The 13,005-nt window shown below is 45.4% G+C and overlaps 1 protein-coding gene across 16 annotated transcripts in view; it reads right to left on the minus strand.

Moving 5' to 3' along the window:
* LOC106595753 (serine/threonine-protein kinase WNK1) overlaps positions 1 to 13,005 on the minus strand; it is a 173,364-nt gene that overhangs the window by 81,617 nt on the left and 78,742 nt on the right. For all 16 annotated transcript variants that reach the window (XM_082964186.1, XM_082964199.1, XM_082964198.1 and 13 more), the window contains exon 3: positions 4,807 to 4,985. In XM_082964186.1, the coding sequence (XP_082820312.1) occupies positions 4,807 to 4,985 (179 nt within the window). The remainder of the gene's footprint in view (positions 1 to 4,806; positions 4,986 to 13,005) is intronic.

Raw genomic sequence — 13,005 nt, forward strand, 5'->3', positions numbered from 1 at the left:
ACAAACCGTGATGAGACGGTGGGACGTTTCTAACCAGTGTTGTTTTGATATAGCTGATGAACCATTATCTTCAGCACCTTGAACCTCTTCAGATACTGTACCTACAACACATTTTAAATATTCATTTAGCCAGTAAAAGTTGTCATTATAAATGCGTGGTAAAGCGTTGAGAACAAATGAGCTTTTACAATAACAAAACAAGCAGTGGTGAGATGAGGTGTAACACATTTCTATCAAGAGTTGTTTAGATATAGGTGATTAATGATTATCAAAGTAACCCATCACTGATGATGAGTGATCACTGGTTTCATGTACAGCAACAGTCAAAAGTTTGGCACACACTCATTCAAGGGTTTTTCTTTATTTTTACTAATTTCTACATTGTAGAATAAGAAAGATATCAAAACTATGAAATAAAATATATGGAATCATGTAGTAACCAAAAAAGTATTACACAAATCAAAAAACATTTTATATTTGAGATTCTTCAAGGTAGCCAGCCTTCGCATTCTCTCAACCACAAAGACACAGCGGTTGGAACCAAAAATCTCAAATTCGGACTCAAACCAAAGGACTTTAGTAGTGATTTCTTTGCAGCAATTCGACCATGAAGGCCTGATTTACGCAGTCTCCTGCTTCCTGTGAAGCAATTATTTGGGCTGCAATTTCTGAGGTTGGTAACTCTAATGAACTTATCCTCTGCAGCCGAGGTAACTCTGGGTCTTCCTGTGGCGGTCCTCATGAGAGACAGTTTCATCATAGCGCTTGATGGTTTTTACGACTGCACTTGAAGAAACTTTGAAAGTTCTTGAGATTTTCCAGATTGACTGACCTTCCAGGACATTTCTGGGGGTAATGGCCCTAGCCCTCACCCTCCGATCCAACAGGTCCCAGACGTGCTCAATGGGATTGAGATCCGGGCTCTTCGCTGGCCATGGCAGAACACTGACATTCCTGTCTTGCAGGAAATGACAAACAGAACGAGCAGTATGGCTGGTGGCATTGTCATGCTGGAGGGTCATGTCAGGATGAGCCTGCAGGAAGGGTACCACATGAGGGAGGAGGTCTTCCTTGTAACGCACAGCGTTGAGATTGCCTGCAATGATAACAAGCTCAGTCCGATGATGCTCTGACACACCGCCCCAGACCATGACGGACCCTCCACCTCCAAATCGATCCCGCTCCAGAGTACAGGCCTCGGTGTAACGCTCATTCCTTCGACGATAAACTCCAATCCGACTATCACCCCTGGTGAGACAAAACCGCGACTCATCAGTGAAGAGCACTTTTTACCAGTCCTCTCTGGTCCAGCGAAGGTGGGTTTGTGCCCGTTGATGCCTGGTGAGGACCTGCCTTACAACAGGCCTACAAGCCCTCAATCCAGCCTCTCTCAGCCTATTGAGGACAGTCTGAGCACTGATGGAGGGATTGTGCGTTCCCGGTGTAACTCAGGCAGTTGTTGTTGCCATCCTGTACCTGTCCCGCAGCTGTGATGTTCGGATGTACCGATCCTGTGCAGGTGTTGTTACACGTGGTCTGCCACTGTGAGGACGATTAGCTGTCCGTCCTGTCTCCCTGTAGCGCTGTCTTAGGCATCTGACAGTACGGACATTGCAATTTATTGCCCTGGCCACATCTGCAGTCTTCATGCCTCCTTGCAGCATGCCTAAGGCATGTTCACACAGATGAGCAGGGACCCTGGGCATCTTTCTTTTGGTGTTTTTCCCAGAGTCAGTAGAAAGGCCTCTTTAGTGTCCTAAGTTTTAATAACTGTGACCTTAATTGCCTACCGTCTGTAAGCTGTTAGTGTCTTAGCGACCGTTCCACAGGTGCATGTTCATTAATTGTTTATGGTTCATTGAACAAGCATGGGAAACAGTGTTTAAACCCTTTACAATGAAGATCTGTGAAGTTATTTGGATTTTTACAAATTATCTTTGAAAGACAGGGTATTGAAAAATTTGCGTTTTTTGTTGTTGCTGAGATATAGATAGATAGATAGATATATATATATATATATATATATATATAAATAACACATACATAATATAACATACATATAACACATACATAATATAACATACATAATATTTTCCACATACTTTATACTATATCTGGTTTTAGTTGTTTAATTTTACACTGAAAACGTCCATCCAGAAATGTATTTCTAAAAACCCTGTTTGGACTTAGCAGGTCCGAACAAACACTTAGGCGGCCCGCCCAAGGATTTAAATGGCAGACAAATCCCTGGTGTGTATAAGTGCACCAGTGTTTAGACTACATGTGTGTATCTGGATCAGTACCCTGAGTGTTACAGTGCCTGACCTCGGTGTCTTGTCTTTCGGCACTGGGCTCAGGCTCCCATGTTGAACCCCCCCCATGGCTGTGTGGGTGTTGATGATAACCACGTGGACCAGACCACCAGACCAGGCTGGCACCAGATCAACCAGCCTGCCACCCTACCCAGCCATGTGCCAGGCTCTCTGGCACTGGTCCTCCTGAGAGTATGGCACAGCTCCTGGTACAGTAGTGTGACTAACAGCCAGGCAGGCCCAGACAGGGGACTTAGTTGTTTGTGTCTCCCTGGTCTTGGCCCAGGCCTGTACGGCTGCTAGGAGAGAGGGCTGTATTAAAGATGCTGCCAACGAAACCAAGTCCTGGGGCAATATACTGTACCACATGGAGACGAACATCCACACAATCCTCACATGGGACTTTTCCTTCCATCAGTTCATCTTTTTCTTCCATCAGCTTTAAAGATTGTTTCTGTTTTTCCACACATTTAATTCATACCCATATACAAGTCTTACTTCCATAACAGAGACAGTCTTACAGGAAGTGGATAATCTAGGCCATGACAATATTACAAGCAGTGGATAATGTAGGCCATGAGTGTTACAGGAAGTGGATAATCTAGGCCGTGACAGTGTTACAGGAAGTGGATAATCTAGGCCGTGACGGTGTTACAGGAAGTGGATAATCTAGGCCGTGACAGTGTTACAGGAAGTGGATAATCTAGGCCGTGACAGTGTTACAGGAAGTGGATAATCTAGGCCGTGACAGTGTTACAGGAAGTGGATAATCTAGGCCGTGACGGTGTTACAGGAAGTGGATAATCTAGGCCGTGACAGTGTTACAGGAAGTGGATAATCTAGGCCGTGACGGTGTTACAGGAAGTGGATAATCTAGGCCGTGACAGTGTTACAGGAAGTGGATAATCTAGGCCGTGACGGTGTTACAGGAAGTGGATAATCTAGGCCGTGACAGTGTTACAGGAAGTGGATAATCTAGGCCGTGACAGTGTTACAGGAAGTGGATAATCTAGGCCGTGACAGTGTTACAGGAAGTGGATAATCTAGGCCGTGACAGTGTTACAGGAAGTGGATAATCTAGGCCGTGACAGTGTTACAGGAAGTGGATAATCTAGGCCGTGACAGTGTTACAGGAAGTGGATAATCTAGGCCGTGACAGTGTTACAGGAAGTGGATAATCTAGGCCGTGACAGTGTTACAGGAAGTGGATAATCTAGGCCGTGACGGTGTTACAGGAAGTGGATAATCTAGGCCGTGACAGTGTTACAGGAAGTGGATAATCTAGGCCGTGACAGTGTTACAGGAAGTGGATAATCTAGGCCGTGACAGTGTTACAGGAAGTGGATAATCTAGGCCGTGACGGTGTTACAGGAAGTGGATAATCTAGGCCGTGACAGTGTTACCGTCCCCGTAGTGAAGGTACAGTAGTTTGGGACACAGCACACTGACTCTTCCACAGGAGGGAGCTGCTGGTCTGGTCCAGAGTCCTGAGCTGCACTGTCTGTCCTGTTGTGGGCCCAGACAGACTAGCACCACATGGTCAGTACAGGTACCACACCACAGCAGATTGGACAGGCAGCCACACTGACACCCTCTCTTTTTGTCTTTGAATGCCTGTCTGTCGCTCTCTCTTGTTCTCTCTCCCTCTCCATCTTTACTGTCTGTCTCACTCTCTCCCCTCCCCCTCACTTTGTCTGTCTCTCTCACTCTACCTCAGTCTCCCCCCCTCCCCCTCACTTTGTCTGTCTGTCTGTCTGTCTGTCTGTCTGTCTCTCTCGCTCTACCTCAGTCTCCCTCCCCCTCTCTATCAAGAATGTGAGGAATCTGCAGCAGAAGCAGCTGGCAGGTGGGCAGCTCTCCCAGCTCTACCACAATGCATCAGTCCCATGGAAGGTGGGGTGGTGGGCGGCACGCAGTCCATTGCCCATTTCTACTGTAGCTGTCTGCTCTACATTCAGGTGTTATTGTTACCACAAATAACACTGGGCCAGACCCAACCCTGACTGGCCTGCTGCCCCCCTGTCCTGTCCGCTTCTGTTCTCTCTACATTGTCAGGGGTTTTGTCATGTGTGTCTGTGTCTGTCTCTAGTGTGCCAGAGTGAGTGTAGACTAGCTAGCAGCAGGGAGGTAGGGAGATGGACATGCGTCCTGGGCATGGTGAGACAACACAACAGCATCCTGTTAAGAGGTACCACTCTGATCTCAGGGCTCACACACAGCTGTGAAGTGCTTATTATGGAACACTCAGAAAGCCCTATTTGACTAGCAGATGTGCCTACGCATAATATGAAGGTTATGGAACAAGGAAAAGGTTTAGTAGAAGGACAAATAACACTAAGACATTTCCTTTGACATTTCCATATCTCCGTTGGTGGCAGAGAACAACAGTAGGGAGGATGAGACGGCAGAGGTTGACGACTGGAGAGGTAGACGTTCACCAAAATGTTTAGTGTGTGTGTGTATAAAAGCGTACGAGCTTGTCAGTACTACTCACGTTTTGAGGGTGCCTGATGTCATAAGCTCTGTGACCAGCACGATGCACTTGGAGTTCTTTCCTTTGGAGGGAGACTCCCAGGAGTCGTAGAAGCGTACAATGTTATGGTGCTGCAGACCCTTCAACATCTCAGCCTCCTCCTTGAACCTCTGACGCTCCGTCTTAGACAGCTTACGATCCTGTAGGAGAGAGCAGAAGAAACATTCCAGTTACAGTTGTCTTGACACATAATGCTTTACAATAACCCAGCCTAAAGTATACGACAGGACCCAATCAATCAATAAACCAATCGCTCAATCAATCAAGTGTTCATAAAGTCCTTTTTACATCAGCAGTTGTCACAAAGACAGTGTTTCACAGTAACCCTGCCTAGTCAAGCCATGAAGCACACAGGAAGAACTGAGAAAACAAAAACAGACTAGCTAGCGAACCCACATACTTCTCAGTTGTCCTATTTTAACAGCCTGGGTCCCTCTAACTTAATGGGAATACCAGTTCAGTGCTGGCCTGCACCATAAACCATATATACATCGGACATTGCGGTCAGGGAAACACTAACAAACATTGTTGTACATTTAAAAAGGGTGAGTTTGAGGGGTTTGACTTGTTTCATGGAGATTCCATGTTTGTGGTTTAGAAATATTTTAGTGGCTGAGAGGGTTGGTGCTGTTAAAGGGATACTTGGGGATTTCGGCAATGAGGCCCTTTAACAACTTCCCCAGAATCAGATGAACTAGTTGATACCATTTTATGTCTGTGTCCAGTATGAAGGAAGTTAGTAGTTTCGCGAGCCAATGCTAACAAGTGTTAGTACAATGACAAAGTCTATGGGTATCTGCTAGCCCGCGAGTTAGCAATTGCGCTAACGCTAGTTAGCAATTTCCTTCAAACCGCACGCAGACACATAAAAATGGTATCCACGAGTTCATCTGACTCTGGGGGACACCCCAAAGTATCCCTTTTAAGGTCAGAGTTCATCATTGCATAGTAAAACCACAAGTCTCCCTATAAATGGTCTGTAAATGAGCTTTGTGTTAAATCACAGACTGGATTCACATAAAAGCAAGACAGAGGGGAGAAAGAAAAAGGTTAGGTTAGGGAGGTGGAGGGGGAGGGGGGATGGGTGTTAGAAGGCCAGTGGAGAATCCCCCCGTGTGGCCCTGCCCTATAGAGGTGAGTCACCCACAGTCACCTCCCACTGGCCAGATCGGCTTGGCACAACATTGCGTCATCTCTTTTCTTTTCCACATACACAGGCAGGCAGAGAGAGAGATAGAGAGATATAGGGTGGGAGGAGGCCCTATCGGTCCACAAACCTAGTCATTAATCATCCTCATTCCTTCCTGGTCAGACGGATTATATCAAAAGCAGACAGGGTTCAGCCTTCAGTTTCACAAAAAAGGTCAGAGACATTTATTTGTTTCATTATGACCTTATTTTCCAGCCCAGAAAAACCAAAAGTCTACTTCCGTTGAGGATATTATAGCTTTAATCCACTGATGGGGGTTAGGATGGGGTTGCTCTGAAATCTGCACCTGGGGCATTACATGAGGATGGATTAGAACAATGCCTGGTGAAAGCACTAAAGCAATTGTATTTCCGGGGATTTTAGTTTTGGCATTAGCAGTGATTTTGTCCTTTTAGCTGGCAGAGGCAGGCATTACTAGCCTGGGTCTCTAGAGAATCTGTCAGCATCACAGTCACCTCTACAGAAGAAGAAACTAAGTGTATCTGTGTCAGTATCTGTCTGTGTGCGTCTTTCACCTGTGTAGCCATAAAGCCCACGTCAGTTCCAGCCACATAAATCCATCTAACACCAGCAGGAGGACCCTCGATGTCACCAAAGCACAGATGCAAGTCATTAAGCCAAGCCATTATCAGGTTCTGTGTATGGAAACACAGCAGGGAAGGTGGGTCTGAGAACACACTCAGCCAGGATGAGGCCATTAGACATTAAGCAGCAGCTAACGAGGATCAGGGGTCCCAGGGCCATATGCACATTAACTTCGGAAAGATGGAGTTGGAAATATATTTTCCACCTGCATACTATCCATATTGTTAAAGGGACATTTCAAAACTGATCAGCTTCATATTCATCATCTCCAGCACCACCCCAACATCAATCTGAAAATGGCACGTTTCTTTGTTTTGTAGTAAAAAAGATGGAAGATGCAAATGCCTCATAATTGGTAAAAAAAAGAAAATCACACGATGATGTAATTAGAAACACTTATCTTCCCCTGTCTGTTTAACTACAAAACATAGAAACACAAAATTTTCACTAGGGATGCACGATATATCGGTGAACATATCGGTATCGGCCGATGTCTAGTTTAACAGCGATGTGCAAAACTGATGTAAAGCTGACGTGCATACCTATATAATGTATGTACATGACGTAATGACGCCACGTAAAATGTTGCGCTACACGTGAAACACAGCATTCCTAACCTAGCCCACTGTCTGCTGTGGGGAGCAGTCAACAAGTCCAGCAGTCATTTGAAAGAGTAAGACAATTTCAGCGAGACATCTCAAAGGCAAAATACATTAAAGCCAAGATAAAGGAATTCATTGCCCTTGACAATCAACCGTTCTCTGTTGTGGGTGATGTTGGCTTTCGCCGACTGGTGGAGCACCGGTACACACTACCAAGTGTGCCAATTTCAGACGTTGCCCTACAGGAGTTACACAGTAAAGGCGTCACTGCTATTAGCTTCACGACATACTATGGAACAACGTTTGGGTCAAAGCTGGACAAGAACGATACAGTAGCACTGTCAAAGCTGGACAAGAAAGTCTGCAAACAAGCAAACACCGGCCACGAACGATGTGTTTACAATACCGCGTTGGTAATAAAGCATAATTTGTTTGACCGCAACTTCTGGGGTAGCTAGCTTTAGCTTGGTACCTAGCTAGCACCAATACAACCAGCCTGAAAACAATGACCAAAAGAAACTGCAGTCATTTTCATTATTCTTAGCAATGATTTAGGAATCCTTTAAGTATTAGCTAAGTTGCCACTTGTTGTTGTTCACCTATTGAAATTGAACTTCAGTTCATGAAAATAAATAGCGAGCCAGCTACTTAACCCTATTGCCCAAAGCTAACGTTATAAGCAGCCAGCTAGCTTCATCTGGCTAGTGAGGCTCGACCTGACCGGGTTGTGTTGTGAAGCTAGCCACAATAAGGATTAGGCACAAGAGTGGAATCTGCGGTTTTCCTTCAAAATAAGGATGTGATACAGCCTGGATTCGAACCAGGGACTGTAGTGACGCCTCTTGCACTGAGATGCAGTGCCTTAGACCGTTGTGTCCATGTGTGTGTGTTAACTATTTAACTGTAGTAGAATGCCTAAAAGGCTCTAAAATTGTAAATATCGGTTATCATTATCGTTTTTTTCCCTAGCAAGACATTTTTGGAAATCGGTATCGGCCGAAAATGTCATATCGGTGCATCACTCATTTTCACATATGTTGATGTTGGGGTGGTGCTGGAGATGGACATGGGGTGGTGCTGGCTTCTGTGCCATTATTGCTGAATTCCAAATAAAACATGGAACAAAAACATTACAAAAACCAGCAAGAAATGTACCATCCAGGCTTGTCATGTTCGTCTCTGCCACCTCTGTACTGTATGCCTCGTCTTCTTCCACCACGGTGGCTAACCACAAAAGACACATTTAGTGCACTGCTGCTTAGAATACAACACAGGTGTTTGTTTGTGCGTTGCAAACCACGACATGTGACCTGAATGTGGACTAGATTAAGCGCATGGGCAAAATAGCTCAGAATGCATTAACTCTTTAATGACATCACTAACACATGCAGAATGGTTAGCTATAGGAGTGCGTCATCGGCCGGGTCACTGGCCTCTCCCGTGTTAAATTCAACGAGAGAGAGAGAGACTTAGTGGTAGCAAACCAGTTCTTCCCTGCTCGCCAAGTCACAAGGTGTACTACTTCAGGTTTGACCAGTGACCACAAGGGCTAAGTTGAACAACATAAGACCACAGCACACAGAGCAGCAAGTCAGACAGGTTCCTTCCTTCAACAAGGAAAGGAAACATGGAGCCAAACGGTGGTGCTCTACATGATTCCAAGATAAATCCTACTTGCCTGGTCCCAGAACTGTTTTGTGCTGTCTTGCCAACTCATGTGGTCATTGGCTAATGGCTATAGGCCCTGCAGTCCAAACAGATCTGGAGCAGGATAAATCCTGTGGTTCTCTGTGGCACGTGGAGCTCAGCGTGGAAGCTCTTTCATCTGTGTAATACACACCAACAGCCAGGCAGGTCAGGCTTCAGCTGGACTGTTACACCTTCAGCTGCCCTCCACATCACCCCTGACCCTGCACTCAGCCAGATGCTCTCTCAGTCAAACAATCAGACGCTTATCCCCTGGACCCGGTTCATTTTCCACATTCAAAGTTTGTGTTGCAATCGCAAAACCCTGGCTCTCCTCCCACTCATCCTCACGTCTTGCTATCTGTACTTTGTCCTCCTCCTCTTTCCTTCCTCCTCCTCCACATAGAACGTTTGCGTTCCAAACCCCTGGCTATCCTCCTACTCCCTCCTCCTGGTCTGGGCATGGAGATAAACAAGCAGTTGGCCAGGCTCTCCATCCAGAAAACATGCCCTCTCCAGCTCAGAGGGAGCCAGATACAACAGAGGACCTGATCCCTGCCTCACCACTGGCTCAGACTAACAGCTAAACTCACCCCCTCGTACATACTGAATCAACCTCCAATGAAAACAAGCCCTCCAGTGTGTACGTATGTGTGTGTGTATGGAGAGGCGGATCAGCCAAATCCAAAATGCTTTGTATTTCTCTCTCTCCTTTCTCTGTAGAAAATGATCCAATGTTATTCCCAGTTCTTAGGGACATCTCCAAGCCAATCATCAGTCCTTAGGGATGTCACCAAGCCAAGCATCAGTCCTTAGGGATGTCACCAAGCCAAGCATCAGTGCAGTAATCTGGGCCCAGTTGTTTTCAGTTAGTGTGTGTGTGTGTGTGTGTGTGTGTGTGTGTGTGTGTGTGTGTGTGTGTGTGTGGAATGTGCATGCTCGTGTGTGTGTGGAATGTGCATGCTCGTGTGTGTGCCAGGATATGAGAACAGAGGGGTGTGTGGTATTACTGGCTAGAGCCAGAGCTGGGCATTGATAAATTCCTTTTCCATTTCCACATATCAAATATTAATACAGATGGGGAAATGGCTGGAAGGCTGGGATCAGAGTGCCTAGTCACCATTTCCAAGGATTTGTGGTGGTCAGAATTACTGGCAGGGCAGGCAGTGCGTGGTGCTGTATGGACCATATAAATATAATTAGTAGAATGGTCAAAGCCTAGAAATATAATTAGTAGAATGGTCAAAGCCTAGAAATATAATTAGTTGAATGGTCAACGCCTAGAAATAGAATTAGTAGAATGGTCAACGCCTAGAAATAGAATTAGTAGAATGGTCAGAGCCTCTCCAGACCACGGATATTTGACTGGAATAGGAATGTCTGTTGTACTAAGTCCATTTCTATGGCTATGTACAGTACGCCCACTCCCAGTCAAGGTTATGGTGGCCGCATAGGGAGAAAGCACTCTCAGAAGGCAATGGGTTAATGGGTTCAACCAAGAAACATTGTTCAATCAATTCAGAGCACTATATCCATTATATGACTGACAGTGAGATGACAGATTGAGGCGAAAACAGGACGGGTGAGGCCATCAAAGCTCACCCACCAGACCGGTCACATAGAGTCTTATCAAACGAAACAATACGGGACAATAGTAGAATAGACAAGAGCAAAGCAGTCACTGTTATACGAGTCACTCGGATGACAAATCCCTTGGTGACTTGTAGTTATGCACACAAAGATATGTAACAGTCAAATGAAAGCAGAGCTGCAGTGAGTGACTTAGTATTCTGGCAGCAGGTTTCCAACGCCACTGGAAAGATCAAAGACACACTGATAAGGAGACCATATCAGGCTCACGGAGCATGTGCGTGTGTGCGTGTCTTTTGAACCAGTATCTGAAAGAGCACTAGCACTCATCCCCATTCTCTAACAATAGCACAACACCTAAGGAAGGTGGCTAGCTAGCTTAGGCTACAGGCAGCTACTCAGCGTACAGTACACGATCTGTAACACCCATACCTGAGCACCACTTGGACCCTAAAGATGACCGAGTGCTGGTGTACATAAACCTGGAGCCACCCAGACCACTGTGAGATGACCCAGTCCTGGTGGACATAAACCTGGAGCCACCCAGACCACTGTGAGATGACCCACTCCTGGTGTACATAAACCTGGAGCCACCCAGATCACTGTGAGCTGACCCAGTCCTGGTGGACATAAACCTGGAGCCACCCAGATCACTGTGAGATGACCCAGTCCTGGTGTACATAAACCTGGAGCCACCCAGACCACTGTGAGATGACCCAGTCCTGGTGTACATAAACCTGGAGCCACCCAGACCACTGTGAGATGACCCACTCCTGGTGTACATAAACCTGGAGCCACCCAGATCACTGTGAGATGACCCAGTCCTGGTGGACATCGACCTAGGGCCACCCAGATCACTGTGAGATGACCCAATACTATTCTGCTTCAGATAAGTCTCAGAGGCTCTGACTAAACATGCACTAGAAGTGCACTAGAAAGGGAATATGACTAGGGTTGCAAAGGGTCGAAAATGTTCTGGTAAATTTCCAGAATTTTTCGTGAAATTTTCCATGGGAAATTAAGCCCGGGAAGTTAGGGAATTTTGCTTAAACGTATCAAAAAAATGTAGCTTATAACAGTGAACCTTTTTTGTGGGATACACATAAGGCAATTCTAGGTCTTGTGGCATATTTTGGTTAAACTATCCCCAATTCAATGGAACCACAGTGCATTCTTCCATCACATGTACAGCTGATTCTCAAGACACTAATGAGATGCTATTGAGCCCACACTACTACACTGTCTGAGCCAAGGACTACATTCTTTCTGGTAAGTTTTGACTACAATACTGGGTGGGGTGAATATATTTTATATGACATACATAATTTTTTTGTTAACTAGTAAATAGTAGCCTACAGCAAAGTGTGTTTAAATCATTTCTAACTTAACAATTTCTGCTAGTTAGTTTTTGATACCATGTGGGTTTTATCTTTCTTGAGCCTGCTAACTGAGGAGTGTTAATTCACCTGTTTCCATACATGTTTCATTTTAAAACATTTATCTGACAAAGGAGTTCTTTAATCTAACTGCTTAACTATTTATCTGTACATGGAATTGTATTTGGTTGTTTTTTTACTCATTCTTTTCTCATCTATACAGGAAAATTCCACGGGCACTATCTCATGTGTGGAGTCATTTCACTGCAGCTAATGTAGATGGAAAATCTGTGTACATTTGCAAATACTGCGCCAAATCATATGTGAAGAATGCAACAAAGATGCAGAATCATCTGGCCAAGTGCATAAAGTTCCGTCAGCACTCACAACAAGCAACCTCTGACAAAAGTCTCTCTCATCATTTTCACCTCGAATAGAAGTAATCAGACACCTTATCGACAGCAACAGCTCATGGTCCTCCTGGAATCAGATGTTTTTTTGACTCAATGGAGGAACGCAGTCAGAGAAATGCTGATGAATGTCTTGCTCGAGCTGTGTATGCAACTGGTTCACCTCTGATGCTCACAGGCAATGTGTATTGGAAGAGATTTCTGAATGTTCTTCGCCCAGCATACACCCCTCCAACCAGACATGCTTTATCTACTCATTTGCTGGATGCAGAGTTCAACAGAGTTCAAGTGAAGGTCAAGCAAATCATAGAGAAAGCAGACTGTATTGCAGTCATCTCTGATAGGTGGTTAAATGTTCGTGGGCAAGGAATAATTAACTACATCATCTCCACCCCTCAACCAGTATTCTACAGGAGCACAGACACAAGGGACAACAGACACACCGGTCTCTACATTGCAGATGAGCTGATGGCAGTCATCAATGACCTTGGACCACAGAAGGTATTTGCACTGGTGACAGACAATGCTGCGAACATGAAGACTGCTTGGTCTAAAGTGGAGGAGTCCGACCCTCACATCACACCCATTGACTGTGCTGCTCATGCATTGAATCGGCTCTTCAAGGACATCATGGCACTGAAAACAATGGATACACTCTTCAAGAGAGCCAAGGAAATGGTTAGGTATGTGAAGGCTCATCA

Source organism: Salmo salar, chromosome 17, assembly GCF_965601325.2.
Source record: "Salmo salar chromosome 17, fSalSal1, whole genome shotgun sequence".
NCBI classification, from domain to species: Eukaryota; Metazoa; Chordata; class Actinopteri; order Salmoniformes; family Salmonidae; genus Salmo; species Salmo salar.